Source organism: Brachyistius frenatus, unplaced genomic scaffold, assembly GCF_029030835.1.
Source record: "Brachyistius frenatus isolate BFR_SWC_R1_liver_20210118 unplaced genomic scaffold, ASM2903083v1 Contig_162, whole genome shotgun sequence".
Classification (NCBI taxonomy): domain Eukaryota; kingdom Metazoa; phylum Chordata; class Actinopteri; family Embiotocidae; genus Brachyistius; species Brachyistius frenatus.
Genome location: NW_027210761.1, coordinates 61,653 through 80,145, shown reverse-complemented (window position 1 = coordinate 80,145; position 18,493 = coordinate 61,653). Strand labels below are relative to the sequence as shown.

The 18,493-nt window shown below is 46.0% G+C and overlaps 1 protein-coding gene across 26 annotated transcripts in view; it reads left to right on the top strand.

Moving 5' to 3' along the window:
* The window catches only part of macf1a (microtubule actin crosslinking factor 1a), a 230,337-nt gene that overhangs the window by 163,235 nt on the left and 48,609 nt on the right, over window positions 1–18,493 (top strand). For all 26 annotated transcript variants that reach the window (XM_069716788.1, XM_069716784.1, XM_069716785.1 and 23 more), the window contains 7 exons: window positions 23–250; window positions 336–612; window positions 1,470–2,068; window positions 2,230–2,418; window positions 2,524–2,730; window positions 5,205–5,522; window positions 5,635–5,817. In XM_069716788.1, the coding sequence (XP_069572889.1) occupies window positions 23–250; window positions 336–612; window positions 1,470–2,068; window positions 2,230–2,418; window positions 2,524–2,730; window positions 5,205–5,522; window positions 5,635–5,817 (2,001 nt within the window). The remainder of the gene's footprint in view (window positions 1–22; window positions 251–335; window positions 613–1,469; window positions 2,069–2,229; window positions 2,419–2,523; window positions 2,731–5,204; window positions 5,523–5,634; window positions 5,818–18,493) is intronic.

The window sequence follows — 18,493 nt, the reverse complement described above, 5'->3', positions numbered from 1 at the left end:
TTGATGTCTTCTGATTTCTCAGTTCATGCTGCGCGAGTTTGAGACCCGGCGGCCGCAGTTTGACCAGCTGACCCAGTCCGCCGACGGCATCCTCTCCCAGACTGGCGACTCTGCTCAGGACCCCGAGGACCTGGAGGAGGTGCAGACCGAACTGGGCTCCATCTCGCGGCAGTGGGAGGACCTCACAAGCCGACTGACTCAGAGGTCGAACCACATCGATCAGGCTCAAGGAACCAGCGAACGCTACCAGGTACGATTCAATAGAACGATGTTTAACCTGAATTTAAATAGATATAATATCACAAATACTCTAATGTTCCCCCTCTCCTCGCCAGGCTCTGCTCAGAGAGCTCTCCGCCAGCGTCTCGGCTCTGAGCGAGAGGTTAGATGCTCAGGCCTCTCTGAGCGCGCAGCCCGAGGCTCTGAAGCGCCGCCTGCAAGAAACCGGAGAGATCCGCTCGGAGCTGGAGCGAAGGCGGACGGAGCTGACCGAGGCCGCGAGGCTCTGCCAGGAGCTGAGCGCCATCGTGGCTGAGCCCTACCTGAAGGAGGAGCTGAGCAAACGGCTGGAGAGTGTCAGCGGGCCGCTCAGGAGCCTGGAGGAGCGCGCAGGTTTGTGGAGTTCATGCGACTGTGCTTTTAAGGGAATCGAAACATTTCTGAGAATATACGGTATTACTAAAGACTGGATATAAAAGGGTCTGAAAAACGAGGCCAATGTGCCTTAAGCTGCAGTACCACCGAGGGCTCCAAAAAGCCTCCCATTCAACTTCTCTCATGAAAGTCAACAAAATTGTTGTTAGCTAAAGTCGCTCCTTCTTATTAGTTTTCTGGAGGTCCATCTGAAAATAATCCCCTCATTAATTAAACAATAAGCTTAAAAAAAAACTGTTCAGGTTACAGCTGTGGGCGGGTCGTAGTATCGTTGGGTTTCCAATCAGATCGATTCACTCCTCCCCAGCACCTCCCCCAGCTCGTCCAAATATGGTCACTTCCTGCTCCAAACCACTTTAAACTAGCAAGATGTTGACGGCTAAAATCCGAACACGAAATTTCATAACAACCGTTCACAAACCGACGGGTGACGTCGCTGCTGGATGCCGTTTGGTTATCACCAGTTTTGCCACAAAATTTTAAACTGCCCTTTAAATGATCGATTGATAAACATTTTGTTGAGTCTTTCTGGTTATTTTGGTACGTTTGTTTTTTGTTTGATTTTCGTTTGTTTTCTCTGCAGAATTTTAATGAATTTGTTTTTAATTTCTTTTGAAGTTGTTCAGCGATCTCCTCTTTCAACTTAATCCCTCCAAAGCTGGAAGGCGGATAATGTTTTGATTGAAAGAAAATACTGCTAACAAATCCACTGAAATGAATACAGCAAAGCCTCCTACAGTTCCTCCTTTTTTGGGGTTGAAAGTGTTTTCGGTGTTTGTTTTGAATCCCTCGGTCTCTGCTGTTCTTTCCTTCAGCTGACGGCCTGTCTCAGCTCCAGGCTGCCCTGTCGTCCACCCAGCAGTTCCAGCAGATGTTCGAGGAGTTGCGCTCCTGGCTGGACCGGCAGGGCGATCCCAGAGACGCACCCGGCGTCTCCCTGCCCTGCCGGCCCGAGGCCATCCGCTCCCTGCTGGCGCAGACCGATGAGCTCCAGCGCGGGATCGCCAGCCAGCGAGGATCCTACGAGCTGCTCCAGGCCGAGGGAGTGTCGCTTCTCGCCACTCTGCCGGCGGGCGGAGACGAACGGTCCGCCCTGCAGTCCCGTCTGGCCTCCCTGCGACAGGACTGGGAGGGACTGAACCACAGGATCTCAGACCGCGAGGCCAAACTGAAGACCACCCTGAGCAAAGCAGAAACCTACCAGCAGCACAAGGCCGAGCTGGTACCGTGGTTAGCGGAGTGTGAAGACAAAGATGGAGAGATCCTTCCATCCCTGGAGTCGTCCGCCCTGGACGAAGCCTTGCAGAAGGCCCGAGGTCTGTCACTGGACCTGGAGAGACGACAACCGCTGCTGGAGGCTTTTAACACTGCAGCTGACCAGCTGCTGGAGCAGTGCTGCCTCGGGGAGGAAGAGGTACGAACGAAGACGAAGCTGTAGTGCTAAAATATTGTGCTTGGAGGTTTATGGTGGTTTTGAATCTAATTTCATGTGTTTTATCCTTAATAATACGTTTTTGTTTGAGTTATGAGATAAATAAATGAAGAAAACAAACAGATGTAACTGACCTTTGGTAGGTACGGGATGAGAAGGCCCAGCTGAACCGCAGGGTGGACGGACTCGGAGAGAGACTCCATAACCGCACCTCCCAGCTGGAGGAGCTGGCCGGCCGCCTGAAGGAGTTTGAGGAGGGCAGACAGGCTGTGGAGAGGAGGCTGGAGGCCGCCAAGCACCAGATTGAAGTTCAGGAGGCTCTCGGACCTCAGGTACAGAACAGGGACTCGTATGTTCCTGAGATCTTCATTGAATTCCTCAACAAAGGGCAGTGACAGCATCGACGGTGAATAATACGCACTCATTCTCCCGTTCAGGCGTGCAGCGCTAAAAGCCTGGAGAGGCTGAGGAGTCAGCAGGAGAGTCTGAGGTCCCTGCAGCCTCAGGTGGTCTACTTCAGAGACCTGGCCCGGGGGCTGGTGCAGGACGCACCCCAGACACCAGGAGGCAGCACTGAGGGAGCACAGAGGCTTCAGGACCAGGCCAAAGATACAGAGAAGCAGTACGATGACGTCACTGACAAGGTGAGGAGGGAGGTGGACATTTACTTTATGAGTGGAATTGAATGTTGTTTTGGGGGGGAGGAGATTAAAAGTTGTATTAGTTTTTGAAAGGCTTAAAAGGTACAAGTCATACATATATTATTAACATGAACATTTTTGATATTATGGAGGTAGACCACAGTACATTAGAGAAATAAATAAATGCATAAATTAAATTAGTAAGTCCAAAGGGAAACTACAGAAAAAAATCAATAAAAACAAGGATAAAACATGTCACACAAATATCTCCATAAATTACATTATACTACAGGGTCACAGTCAAGTTATGAGCACTTGAACCAATCTCCAGTTCTAATGTGAGCCCAGAGTCTGACGGTTATTAAACTCACAACAATAACAGAAAATGCACACTTGGATATGTTTGGTATTTCTGACCGGCCCCCCAGTAAACGCAATTAAACAAGTTACACAATTAAAGAACCGTTTAAAATTTCAAATGCTTTGATCCGAAGTGGTTTGACCAGACTCCATCTCCATTTACAGTGCAGGAAAGTTCCTCTTTCAGTTTTACATTTCCAACACATTACTTGTGTGATCAAATCTATGCAGCACCTTATATTGTTTGACCTTTCCCCTCTTTTCTTTCACATATTTGACACAATTTAACGGAACTTTCGTGGCATTTTTTTTTAACATTCATTAGTATTGTTGTGAGAATCTGTTTAACATGCTCCACGTTTTTAAATAATAATACCAAACAATTACGTCTGCAACGAGGATACGCGTGTCCATGCTAAGTTTAGCACTCAACAATTTACTCTCTTTCATTGCTGATTTTTTTTTTTTTTTTTTTTTTGAGGGGTCACTTCCTGCTTCCAAACCTGGTCAGAAAACACCAATGAAAGCCACTGAATGTCCAAAATGTATTTGACCCACATATTAAATCTGAATCTGCCACCTGGGAACAAGCTGGCTTGCTTGGAGAGGAGAGTGATGAGAGGAGCCACAACAGTTATGAATTAATGTAACCTCAACGATTTATGCTGTCTGGAGTGGAGAGATGTTGTACAACGGGGGGGGAAACTATTTATACCGAGGCTCACTGTGTAAGAGGGTGTCAGATCTAGTGTGTGTGTGTGTGTGTGTGTGTGTGTGTGTGTGTGTGTGTGTGTGTGTGTGTGTGTGTGTGTGTGTGTGTGCGCGGCGAGCGGACGAGTGTCAGCGAGCTGACAGAGAGCAGAAACAGCTTCAGCTGTCAGAGGAGTTTAGCTATTACAGTTACAGTAGTCATATATGGTCAGCGTGGACGTTAAACACTTTATCAAAGTTTGAAATGTAAACCGGGGCGTCAAGAATTCAGCCGCCGCCGCGTTGCATCTATTTCTGCTTCCAAATATTCCATTTAAGGCCGCAGATATCACAGAAGTTCTCCATCGGTCCATCCTATTATTCGCCGAGATGTTTTATTTATCTTTTTTTTAAATTTTGTTTTAAATATGGATCTGATGTCACTGCTGCAGAGAAAGGAGATGTGTGCTGGAGGAGAGGATGCAGATCAGCCTTAGATAATGCTCCTACTGTCTTTTCCTGCACCTACACACACAACATCTATTTTTACTTGCCGTTGTGTTGCATCATTTTCCAGATTGCTTCTCGGTTCCGACGGAAAATATGAACACACAAGCTCCTCTTCATCTGATTCATTTCTGTTCCTGTATGATAATGTAATCGCTTTGTCTTTGTTTATTGTAAATTTATGGGTTTGTTTGTCTTTTTGCAGCGAGTTTTGACTTCCCTTCAAACATATTTTCAAAAAGAACAAAAACAGTTTGCTTCCTCAAAAACCAAACCAAAAAAAAAATCTCTTTTTTCCCCCCCAAATAAAAACAGTGAGGACAGCGGTGACATGAATACAGAGCAAAGATAACACACACATACACTCATACACAAAAGTGTATATGTACATAAAAGGCTAAACCTACGTGCAAACACACACACACACACACACACACACACACACACACACACACACACACACACAAGCATGTACATAGACCTATATAGTTACAATGACAATGTGAAGTTTAGCAACATTCAAACAAAACAAGTGAGTGGAGTTAGTAAAGTACAAGGAGGTTTGGAGTTGTCTGAAAGTGTGTATGTTTGATTCATGCATCTGTGTGTCCATGTGTGTGTGTGTGTGTGTGTGTGTGTGTGTGTGTGTGTGTGTGTGTGTGTGTGTGTGTGTGTGTGTGTGTGTGTGGTGCTGATGGATGGTGGACAGGCAACAAAAGTCTGAGTGAAGTTCCTATGAGTTTTATGAGTTAAATTTCTGGATGATTTCTAGGTTATTTTGTCTCCCTCTTTTTTGAACAGAAGGTGTTTCATGCCAGGAGACAATCTTCCAGTTGGAAGGGAGACCTTTGATTTAGTATTTTTGATTTGCGATGCACTTTATGGTGAAATACTGAACAGACCCCGTCCTCCTCCATCAGATCGAGCATTGCTGCTGCTCCCTGGAGACCCGGCTGCAGGGCGTCGGCGAGGTCCAGGGTCACGTGCGGGACGTCTTCTCGCGTCTCGCTGACCTCGATGATGAACTGGACTCCCTGAGTCCCGTCGGACGCGACGCAGACTCCCTGGCCTCTCAGGCCGACGCCCTGAAGGGCTTCCTCTCCCGCCTGGCCAACCTCCGGACCGAGCTGGAGGGACACGGGACGGAGTGCACCACCATGCTGCGGCGGGAGGGCTCCTCGCCCGACCTCCTGGCCCTCAGGAGGGAGACGGAGGCTCTGAGCCGCCAGGCCGGCAAGGTGAGTCAGAAGACAGACGGCTGTCGTGACGTAGTGGTGCCTGTGTTTAGTGCAGCTATTGACTCGTTTTATCTCGGCGACGTAAATGTTAAATTGGGTTTCTTCTCTCCAGCTGAGCGAGCGCGGCCAGGCCAGGCTGGACCAGATCGAGGACGCCGCAGACAGGGTTCGAGATTTCTACAAGCTGGTGGCCGAGCTGCAAGGCCTGCTGGGAAGAGCGGAGGAGGGGCTGAACGCTCAGGGGATGGTGGGCTCGGAGGTGGAGATGATCAAGCAGCAGCTGCAGGAGTTCAAGGTAGGACTCGCTGGTTATTAACGCGGGCGTGTGTACTGTATATACTGTGTATGAGTGTGAAGCAGTGTGTGTGTGTGTGTGTGTGTGTGAGAGAGAGAGAGAGAGAGAGAGAGAGAGAGAGAGAGAGAGAGCGAGCGAGCGAGCAGGAGTTTTTCAGCCACTGACGTGATGAAGATTCATATCAGTGTGTGTATCTGTTTTGCAAATCTCATTTGTCTGGTTTGGTTTGTTCTAGTTCAGTTTGGTTGTTGGTTTTCATCGTCATGGTTACTGGTACTACAGTATACGTGTGTATGAGTACACACATGTTGTTTATTGGATTATTAGGCAGTTATGATATCTGTTTGATTACGTGAGCAACGGCGCGAGAGAATTTGAAATAACTCGGAGTAAAAAGGTGTTTCTGTTCACCGTCTCTTCTTTTTCCCATCATGCCACTGAAATGAATTTACACGGATAAACAATGTGAGCTTTGCTTTCGAGCACAGCTGGTTGTGTGTGTGTGTGTGTGTGTGTGTGTGTGTGTGTGTGTGTGTGTGTGTGTGTGTGTGTGTGTGTGTGTGTGTGTGTGTGTGTGTGTGTGTGTGTGTGTACACGTGCGTGTGTGTGTCATAAGTCATGAATAGTGTCATTCAATATTAGTGGAGCCTCTGAGGAGGCCTGTATTTGTCCTTTTCCTGTTGCTCATACCTCCAGAGACCATGAGGTAATTGTGTGTGAGGGCGGCGGCGGGGGGGGAGAAACTCCCGTTGTGCCGCAGCAGTCGGGGATGGTGATTAGTTGAGTCACACATCTCTTTGAAAGCTGGACGCGCTGCTGAATCACGCAGCTTCTCTTCGTTAGATGAGATAGTTCCAAAGCTCTCCCGGTTTCTCTCAACATTTCCAACACACACATGGACACACTCTCACTCCATCCTCTCGCTCTCTTACTTTCTCTAATGCACACCTTCCCTCCCCCTCCCCCTCTTCATGATGTCCAGGCACCACCCCCTGGTAGCCTCGTCACTATGGTGATGGAGAAAGGTCTAAATCTGATACCAGAGCAAATTGCATGGTTTTTTTTTTCCCCCCTTCCTTTCCGTGTCCTGTGGTTCACACAAGCTTTATAAAAACTCGAGGCACGGCTGTACTGCTTCTTTTGTTGTTGTCGTTGTTGCTGCTTATACCTCCAGCTTGCGGCCATTATTGTAAAGTCCAAGATGACGTTTGAGGACACGGTCAGAGGGTCGACTCGGCGGTCGTCTGGGATTTGGCAAAGTCCATTTAAACTGTATGAATGCAGCTCGCACTACACAGAAAGTGCATTAGATACTGAGAGACGACAAAGCAACACACAAAAACACAGCTGGACTCGCGGGAGAAATTATTTGCTCTATCAAAATGTGCTCGAATTACTCGAATCAGAGCAAGATATGATGAAATATTAATAATCCTGCATTCGAAATGCGCAGATTTTTGTGTTAACAATTAGACAAATGCAACATGTCAAACACTGTCAATTAAAATGTCTGAATTGAGGAAATTTGGGAAACGGAACAAGCTTCTGACAAAGTCACGATTTGCTTTTGGAATTAAAGTTGGAAATCTGCCACTACTTTTAGTCATTTTACAAATAATAAAAATCACAGTGTAATTGGTAGCGTAAATAATCAATAGTTGTGGCCTTATATGACACATTTCTATTCACGTACTATAAATCTACATCTCCACTCATTATGTATAAGTGTGTTAAGAGTTAATATCTGCAAATTTGTGTCCGTTTTTGCAACACAACAAGAATTAATAACCAACTACTTGTTAAAAACGAGTTAATAAACACCAGAGGAAGAAATGTCTCGTCTTTGCGGGGCAGTTTGTGGAGAAAAATGCACCAGTGGGTCCAAATCTTTGACTTGAAATCAAATTAAAATCTAGTTTATTGTCTGTTTACGAAACATCTCTGGAAGGCAGAATGAGAGAGAGTTTCTCTGAAATCTATAATCTAATAAAATATAAATAACAGTCATTACATAAAATCATAGATACAGTCCCTGAACCGACATGCCAAAGATGTGAGGAGAGCTATTAAAACAAGTTCAAATACATTAAATCGATTCTACGTGTGCAAATTATGCGCATAGAATTAAGTGTAACTTTTCCTTGTTGCGTTTAGTATGTTTATAGTTGCCTGATTCTGAGTCACCAACATAGATGAGATCAAACCTGCACATGCTTCTTTACTTGTTGTTGTGCTTTAGTTTTAAAACCTGAGCGACTGCAGCTTGTTCCTGCTCTTAAAGAGGAAAAACTCCCCTTTATGTTACCATAGAAAAGCGCCTCGGGGAAAGTGCTTTGCTGGCACCTCCATTGTGTTTCCCAGACCAGCCTTTCAGTCCGACTACTACCATTAAAGAGCCCATTTTCTAGCCATGATGTAACATCCTGTCCACTTCAGACGAATATGCGTGATGCTCCGGAGAAGCACGGCCGCAACACTCGGCTGCTTTCTGCCATCTGCAGCCGGCGCCGTGCTCCGAGAAGGTCGAGCTCTTTTTTTTTTCTTTTTTCAAAATGATCGATGACTCATGTGATACGAGCGCTAATCATTTTCATGCATTTGTAACATTTAGTGGGAGTCCTGCTCGTCTCCCGAGAGAGCGATCGGCTCCACGTGTTGTTTCCATGTGTGGGTGGATCAAATAACTTTTTTTTTTTTTTTTTTTTTTTGCCACTCCTTGAGACATTTTTTGCTCTTCATCTTCATCTTCATTCTTACTTTTTCAGTCTTACTCTTTTTATTTTTCTTCCTCCTTTTCTGCTTTAATTTGGATATTTATTGCGCCGTCTCTCGCCCGGCCTACTAAACTCTCTGTGCTCGTTTCTTCCTTTCCTCCGTGTGTTTCTGGTGCTTCGTCTTTCTCTCCCTCCTCGCTGGGCTCCTAATGAGGGCGAAACCTGGGGAATGTGTGGCGGATAGAGGAGATAAAGAGCTGCTGAAAGAGGAGCAGGATGAGAGGAGCGATTCAGAGAGAGCTGTGAAAAGATGAAAAGGCTGCACTTGAGAAACGGAGCCGGATCAGACGGACTGTGAAGCTGTTGCATACACTTTGTTGTTAAATGACTCAGGCTGGCGAGCAGATTTACATCTAACAAAATGCACCTAATGACTCCTCAGGAGGTCTGCACTATTTGAACAACAGATTTTTACAAGTTTCAATGCACTGTAACATTTATCACATCTAGGGATCACTGTGTTCCAGATGGCGTATACTTGTGTACTAACATTCACTATTTTGAGTGCGTAAATGCGTTCACACTGTCGAGTACAGAAGCATTGCAGTTCACTACAAGTACCGGGATGATGCACTAAAAATTCTCCAAAAAAAAGAAGTGTGACAGTCTGGACGCTTTTCACCCTAAACGGTCGCCATCTTGGCTCCGTGGAGGAAGTGGGCGGGGCCACCGACATAGAGAATTTTCAAATGAAGGCGTCTGAGGAAGCTGCAGCTGTTTCTGAACACCAGACAAAGTGTTTATTTTTCCCTGCTGCTGCTGGACAGAAGAATCAGTGTGTTTACTGAGCGTGTTAAACAGAGGGCACAGAGACACGTTGATTACTGAAAATAATTAATGCTTCAGATATTGTGGCGGGTGATGCGTTCACCTGCTGAGGTTATTTCTGGTCAGTGTGCAACAGTAAATTCTTGCACTGCACAAGTACGAGTCCTGACATGTAAGGGCACTATTTGTATAAGGGACGTATGTCCGGTACGAGTCTGGCTATTTCATCGTGTTTTTGGAGCCAGTACATTTCTTCCTTTCACCACAAAAGCTGTTCAGGTGTGCTTTCTCACTCAGAGTTCGAAATGTTCACATTTCCCAGTTGCTCATGAACGCACCATATGTTTGGGAGAGACTGAATGTCCTTGCTGGGCGTGCACAATCGGGAAAACCTGGTATGGGAGGGTTAATAGGGACCAACGCATAACAGCAGCACAGAGTTTAAAGCTTTTGCCCGGCGAGGGCGTTTAGTCTCCGCCGGTTCGGCTGCAGACGCGTTAGCTCACAGATAGGTGGTGTACTCTGTTGAGCCCCGTGTTAAATTACAGCATTACAACTTCCACGTGACACACAAAGAGGCTTTCTCCCATTCTGTGTGCGTGTTGTCTCATTTGATTTAGTCATTACACGATCGCGTTGGGGTTTGTGTTATTTCTACTGTTTTGCTGTATGTACACGCAGTCTTCATAAATCAATAAACAGACTCGCTAAGCCCTGATGAAATAAGCCCAAATGTAGGCGTATTCATATTATGTTCACGGGTTGAGATTGTCCTTCATTAAAGCTGTGAACTACGAGCTGACGGGCACAAATGGTATAATAGCTACTGTCTGCGGGGTATGTAGAGCATGGAGAAATGGTCTGTCACTCTATCTGTGGGCAGAGGGGTATTTATAGTAGAGCAATGGGGGGGCGGAGGGGGGAGAGAGAGATTGTCAAGAAGAGAGAAAAAGACAGAAAATAAGAGTGAAAGAGCAGAGCGGACTCACGAGGACGACTTGGATGCAGACAGATAAGGAAATAAAGGAGGGGCGGGGTGTTGTTCCACACACTGCTTCTGTCTTCTCAACGAACCTTTTGTGACTCTTTATTTAAAATCTTTTCTCTGTTTTGTAAGAGTTTATTATTTATTTATTCCTTCTATTAACCTAGAGAGGGATTAATAAAAAAATGTTTTAAAAAACCTCTTGCGTCCAGTCTTTGAAGCTCCTGTCCTCTCTTTGTCTCTGTCCTCTCCCTCGTTCTCTGTAACTCATCCAGCTCGCCTCATTTCAAACCTAAACATGTCTGTCTGGCTCCGAACCACACCGGGCCACCCCTCTCCTCCCCGTTCCCCCCACCCCTTCTTCCCCTCCCCCACCAGACCCCGTTTCCAATCCAGAGGGATGATGTCATGCCGATGCTTAAAAAGACAAGACGAGGGGGCTCAGTGTGTGTGTGTGTGTGTGTGTGTGTGTGTGTGTGTGTGTGTGTGTGTGTGTGTGTGTGTGTGTGTGTGTGTGTGTGTGTGTGTGTGTGTGTGTGTGTGTGTGTGTGTGTGTGTGTGTGTGTGTGTGTGTGTGGAGGACGGCCAGGGGGATGAGGGGTCATGGGAGTGGGTGGTGGTGTTGTCAGATTATTGTTCGAATTTCCCAACAGTGATCTCAGAGATTTAGCGGGTCAATGAGGTGGAGAGACGGTCGTCGTCGTCGTCGTCGTCGTCTTCTGCTCTTTGTGTCTTTATTAGCGTTCCCCTCATCTGTCGCAATATATGCAAAAACAGTTCGGGCCTCAAAAGCTTCGTGTTTCTTTTGCCAACCAGCCGAGTGTGACTGACGCACCGAGGGAAACTTTCAGAAGCTAAAGGCAAATGTCAGATTTGAAATATTGTTAATCGGTTATTTTTTGACAGAAACTCTCTGATTTAAATAAATGTTTTGACCTTTTAACTTCAGCAAAGGTCTGGGCAAGATTAAAAATTGTGGCTCCTTCTGTTAAATAGAAACAAGGATGTCGTATTTCTTATTTATTTACATGCTCATATTTCACAAAGAAAGTAAATCTACAGAGATTGTTGTTGGGCAGAGCGGATGACAAAAGCTAACGTAAAACAGCAGTTACCTGCTAAAGTTTAACATCTTATTGGAGATTTTTAAAACGTTAGTTTTATAACAAACTAAACCAACCAATGTTACGAATTTGTTCGTGAACGGCCGTAATGAAACCTCGAGCTCAGATACCACGTCCCGCCCACCGATAGCTGTAACCTGACTGCACCACAGGCCTGTCAATCAAACAGACACTCCCCCAATGACACAGCTTTTTGAAGCTTATTTTCTAACGATGGGATGATTCAGGGTTTACCGTCCGAAAAACTAATAAGAAAAAGCGACTTTAGCGAACAACACCAAAACAACTTGTGGAACAAAATGTATTGACTTCGAATGCCACGAGAGAAGTTGAACGGGCGTCTATGGAGGCTTATTTTTGGAGCCGACCTCTAGTGGCACTCGGTGGTATTGCATCTTACGGCACTTCCACATCTGCCTCAATTTTCAGACCTGGAAGCTACGTCCACTTTTACATACAGTCTGTGACTTTACCTGAAAACACATCACGGACATCCCAAGAAATGAGCCAGCTGTGTCGCTGCCCGTCTGTCTCTGAGTTTTGCTATTTATCGTGTACATGTTTATACTTGGCCGTCCCGTCTGCACATATGTGCTACTGTGGAATCTGTGTTTGTATTTAGGGTTGCTCGGTGGGCCGATGAGAGGTGTGTGTGTGTGTGTGTGTGTGTGTCTGTGTGCTGCATCAGAGGATGCTTCCAATTCCAGTCTTTTTCGGGTTGCAACCGGAATCTCAGCTGTCTCGTCGTCCCACCCTCAAACACAAGTACACACACACACACACACACGCTCATCAGGGTGTGGCCTCAACATCCCCTCTGCATGCTCCCGCCGTCCCTCAGCAGCTGACACAGTCTCCGGGTGGGATGAGAGCACACAAACACACGCACGCACGCACACACACACACACACACACACACACACACTGCTGTTTTCGCAGAGGGGCGTTAGTCAGCTCTAAAGCCGTCGTTGCAGATGGACATTCCTGCGAAGGGCTGGTTAGTGTGGCTGACAGCAGTTACAGGAGGCTCTGCGTGTGCGTGTGTCTTTTTGTCCTCACATGTTTGTGAAAATCCCCGGTCCTAAATCACGGCCGCACGCCTCCCCCTGTCTTCACCCGCTTCTCCATCTTTTTCTCCCTCACACCTTCGCCTCCTCCTCGCCTCTCCTCTCCTCCTCATCATCCTCGGTCCCTTCAGAGGAGCCCGTGACTCACCGTCCTTCCCCGCACCGACTGTGTCAGCAGCTATTTAATGATGGGTGTAGAAGTCGAGCCAAACTGGGCCAGCAGCCCCCTGCTCGTCTTTGCTTCCTGCTGTGACGCTGGACCATGTCCTATTTTCACCTATAACACTGCTCACACATTCATAGCTCATGTGTTAGTAATTAGCAACTTCATAAAGACATTTTTAGCGTATAATTTCCTAAATGCTGCTCTTTCACTTGTAATTATTAAATTTTTACAGCTCAAATCATAAGCATCATCTAAATGTTCGAGGTAAAACTGCTTTTTACATTTGACATCTAATCAAAAAAATTAAACGTGTTTTAACTCTTGTTCACTATTTCATACATAAAACCCTCCAATATTTTAACTACTGTGGTTTTATGACTCAAACAAAATCTGCGTTCTACAAAAACTGTATCCAAGGTTATGAAAATGCTCTAAACCACACGGTGAAACTGACGACTAGAAAACAGATGAAGCTGAAAGACCGACTTCAGCTGATGGATTCGAGTTTCTCTTGTATCTAATGTGCGTCAGCAGGACTTTGAGGTACGACTTAACCTGTTTTTCGTCTGTTAGCGCTCGTTCGGCTCGTCTGATTCAAACATGAAGGTTGTGTGCAGTCGGAAGAGTTCAGTGTGTCAGAGCCCAGTAACCCTCCCATGACTCCCCGGCGTAATCCAAGTCCGACGTCATCTGGACGGCAGCGCTGTTTACTGGCTCTCTCAATTTTCCTGGACTACTTTCTGTCTCTCTGTCTGTTAGTGTGTGTGCGTGTGTGTGTGTGTGTGTGTGTGTGTGTGTGTGCGTGTGTGCGTGTGTGCGTGTGTGCGTGTGTGTGTGTGTGTGTGTGTGTGTGCGTTTGTGGCACGTATTCTGTTCGGCCTCTAAAGGGCTGATTAGATCACACTAACGTAATTTTTCTAATCATATAACTTCAATTCGTCCGGAAAAACTTGCCAGTTAACCTGTTGGCACGCACGCACGCACGCACGCACGCACGCACGCACGCACGCACGTACACACACACACACACACACTATACACATCTTTCACTCCAGTATGCATCTGTAACTGATCGAGAGAGTTAGTGAGTGTTATTTCTTGGGCTTGTATAATCTAAATATGTCTGGGATGGTGAGAGTCCACGTATACGTGTGTGTGTGTGTGTGTGTGTGTGTGTGTGTGTGTGTGTGTGTGTGTGTGTGTGTGTGTGTGTGTGTGTGTGTGTGTGTGTGTGTGTGTGTGTGTGTGTGTGAGAGAGAGAGAGAGAGAGAGAGAGAGAGTGTGACATGTCTTGTCCCTCCTCTCAGGTCCTGTATTGTTTCAGCTGTTGTGAATTAGAAAGGCATGCCTCAGCTCAGCCCTCTCACTCTCGGGTCTTTTCTCACTCTGGTTCTCTCACTTCAGGAAAAATTCAAAATAGCACTCTGACATCAGTCCAGACAAACACTGACATGAAAATATGCTCAACAAGACTCAGAAGGAATTTCATATCATGTTTCTCTTTTAGGATACTCATGAATAATAAATGCAGTGTTTGCCTTAAACAAAATGATGTTATAAGTCAACCTAAAATAAATTTGTATCAGCTGTAACTGATATAATTTCTGTCCATAAATAATAATTTCTGTAAATTAGAAATTGTTCTAATACTTTTTTATAATTATTAAATTCCCAGTCGACACTTGAATGAAATATCTTGCTTCCATTAAGAGAGGATGGAACGATGGATTAAGAGAACATTGCAAAAATGTGCGTTTATACACACGATATCCGCCAATATCATCATTTTTTTTTACCTCTATAAGTCTCTAATATCGGTGTCGGCTCCAAAAATCCAGCATCATTTGGGCTCTTAATACTAAATTTGAGAACAGAAACACGGAGACAAACTGGTGTTGTGACTTAGAGTAAAAACCAAAAGCATATTTACTTTAATATATTCGTTGTTTCAGGAAAAACTACTTTACCATCCATGTTAGTCACGTGTGGTGTTCCTGTACAACAGAGGACGTAGAAGATAAAAGATATGCCAATAACAAAGGCTGTTCTGGCACAAATATTACATATAATTAATGTTTTTTCCCCTAGATAAAGTCCACTAAAAGGTTTAGAGCAGTTGTTTAACTTGAAATGCGGTAGTTCATCCACCTGCTGATTTACAACATCAGGTAATAAATCGGTTCCAGGCTGAGAACAAACAGACTGAACGAGGTGGTGCAAGATCTCTGAGAGTTGTGTGTGTGTGTGTGTGTGTGTGTGTGTGTGTGTGTGTGTGTGTGTGTGTGTGTGTGTGTGTGTGTGTGTGTGTGTGTGTGTGTGTGTGTGTGTGTGTGTGTGTGTGTGTGTGTGTGTGTGTGTGTGTGTGTGTGTGTGTGTGTGTGTGTGTGTGTGTGTGTGTGTGTGTGTGTGTGTGTGTGTGTGTGTGTGTGTGCGTGGGTGTGTGCGTGTGTGTGCGTGGGAGGTTGAAGAGGCTCAAAGTAAAAGAGAAAAAAAAGAGAGATGACCTCTGGAGTTGACCCCTCAGCAGGAAGCCTCACAGGTGTAGTTTGTTTGTGTGTGTGTGGGGTGGGTGGAGGAGGGGTGAGAGAGAGAGAGAGAGAGAGAGAGAGAGAGAGAGAGAGAAAGAGGAGGTCACTGAAAGAGAGGAAAAGCCTATTTTTACCACACTAAAACTCTCCGAATGGTGTAAAACCACCGTGGAGAATTGACCTCCAAAGTGTTTATAATGTGAAAAGTCCTTCCTGCATTCATCGCACATGGACGTTAAACTCCGTCTGTAACACACACTGCTGGCGGCCGGCCGAACGAAAACACAGCGCGAGCTTCGCAGGCCAAAGTGTGAAGTTTTTATTTGCCTAAAAGAATGTGTGTGTGTGTGTGTGTGTACTTGCAGACTAATTTACCGTTAAATTGACAGGCGCACAAGTAGTTGCCCACCTGCACATAGACTCACACACACACACACACACACACACACACACACACACACACACACACACACACACACACACACACACACCTCTGAGCACGTACCTCCACCATCATGCTCAGTAACTTCAATAAACACACCTGTCAATCATCTACAAACACCACTGATGGTCATAATGGGAGCTTCAGAGTTTGTGGCTGATTTGCTTCATGTGTGTGTGTGTGTGTGTGTGTGTGTGTGTGTGTGTGTGTGTGTGTGTGTGTGTGTGTGTGTGTGTGTGTGTGTGTGTGTGTGTGTGTGTGTGTGTGTGCGTGCGTGCGTGCGTGCTGGTTACACATCCTCTTTGTGTCTCTGCCCGAGGAAGGTTGAGAACAATAAATGCTTTCAGAGACACACACACACAGGCAGGTGAAACGCTCTGCTAGTTAATATAAAACTACCCCCTGAGAGCTGGAAAGAAAGTGTGTGTGTGTGTGTGTGTGTGTGTGTGTGTGTGTGTGTGTGTGTGTGTGTGTGTGTGTGTGTGTGTGTGTGTGTGTGTGTGTGTGTGTGTGTGTGTGTGTGTGTGTGTGTCTTATATGGTGTGTGCGTGTGCTGGTAAAAAAAAAAAAAAAAAAGATGGCAGCTACGTTTTTTCCTGCTGCCAGGTTACCGGGGAGGAGGAGGAGGAGGAGGAGGGTGATTGAAGAACAAGATGTTGAGGAAGAAAAGGACATTAAGCGCCAGTGTTTTGAGTATGGATTTGCTCCGGCTCGGGAGGCAGAAATGAAAGAAAGAAGTATGTTTTCCTGTCGACAGGTGTTCCCCCACGAGCAAATAAACGACCCAGAAAAGTCAATAATACATACCTCCTGCCCTCCACCTGTGTTTGTGTTCAGTCACTTAGCTGCACTAAGTGGTTTCAAGCCTCCAGACACAGACAATGGCAGTGTGAGCCTCTACCTCGGCCTAAAAAAGAAAACAACAGCGTTGTGTGTGAATAACAGGCCATTTAGTGGAGGCTGTGATCCAAAGTGCCACACGGCGCCGTTAGCTGTAAAGTTTTGCACCACAGCTCGACCCCCCCCCCACCTCCCCCACGGGAATATTAAAACCCTTAATCCACCCGTCGGAGCGGTGAGTCTCAGGCTGTGTTCAGACTGCCAGCTCAAATACGACTTTTGTTATATCTAGATTGTATCTGGATTCATTTTTGAAAGAATTTGTGAAAAAAAAAGACATAAAATGCTATTTCTTTTTCGTTCTGGATCCAAACCACATGTCGAGGTGGTTTGAAATGCAATTCCATTCAGGTACATACCGTTCCAGTATCCATACTACCATACTATTTAGTATGCCAGAAAAATATTTAGTATGTCCCAATAAACACAATGTTAAATGTAGTATGCCAAAAGTACCAGGATGTTCCTTCAACATCCCTTCGTATTTGGCAGTATGTAGCCCAGCATGCTACTCTGGCTGTTCTTACCCACAATCCTCGGCACCGGAAAATACTTCACACCGACTGAGAGATTTGGTGGCACTAAGGCTCCGCCCACAAAATGAAGACGAAGAGGTACATCGTTACCACAGCGACCCATTTAGATCGATTGGTGATGTATGGACACATCAGATCCGATCTGTTCACTTGCAAATAGCAGTGCGAACACCGTCCTAAAGATCTGATCTGAGAAACAAATCTAATTTTCCCTGAAGTCTGAATGACGCCTTAACCGGGCTGAGACGACTGAGGAATGAAAGAAAATCTTCGAGAGAGATTGGAGCTAATGAAATTTAAACAAATCATGGCGTGTCATGGGTGGAGGCAACGACTCAATACACAGCCTGTCAATAGAGGCGGAGGAAGAGAGGTTAAAGGTCATCATTTAAATTAACAAATTAAGTTAATCTGTTTATCAGTCCCTCCTCATCTCTTACGCCTCCGCTCCGAGATTTTATTTTTTTCTCTCGCCCTCACCGCCCTGTCATCACATCTCTCCTGGTAGCTGGCCCACATCTGTGAACGCTCCGTTCAACGTTCAAATTCTTGTTGTGGTCTGTGCATGAGGGGGTTCGTCGGTTATAGTCGTCGGTCACGCGAGAGTTTGCGAGTTCTGTGTGTGTGTGTGTGTGTGTGTGTGTGTGTGTGTGTGTGTGTGTGTGTGTGTGTGTGTGTGTGTGTGTGTGTGTGTGTGTGTGTGTGTGTGTGGCAAACCAGCGACAAACCCCTTTTGTTTCTATGAAGACGTTTGCCTTGGACACAGCAATGACAGCTGCAGCGCAACTGACAAGAGAGGAAGGGGGGTGGTGGTGTGTGTGTGTGTGTGTGTGTGTGGGGGGGGTGTTCGGAGGGATGGGGGGGCAGTTAAAGAGAAAGAGCGGAGTATTTAGCATATTTGACATGCAGGCCACGGGTCTCTCTGTGCAACAGTTGAGACAGAGAGAGCTGCTTCTTGTGGGTGTTGGAAATGTGTTTTGGAGGCAAAGCAGTGAGCAAGAGAGGAAGAAATAGAAAAAGAGGGCAGGTCAGCCGGGCTGCTTTAAACAAACAGACTTTCAGATCAGAGGAGGAGGAGGACCAGGAGGAGGAGGACAAGGAGGAGGAAGATGACCAGGACTGGCACTGAGAAGTCTGTAACTGTGGATAAGAAGAGAAAAACAAAAGTGGCTTAAAGCTCCCCTGCCTCTGCTGCAGGGCTGCAGGTTGCCATGTCTGCTGATATCCCCCCCTTTCTGACTGAGTGGGTGGTTGCTCAGTGGTTTTGTGTGGCACCCTGAAGAAACAGAAAGCCCTCCCCCCCCTCCCTCCTTTTACTCTCCTACATTTTCTTTTTTTGTGCACGGCCCCTCTTTTTTTTTTTTCCTCTCATGTGTCTCCCTCTGA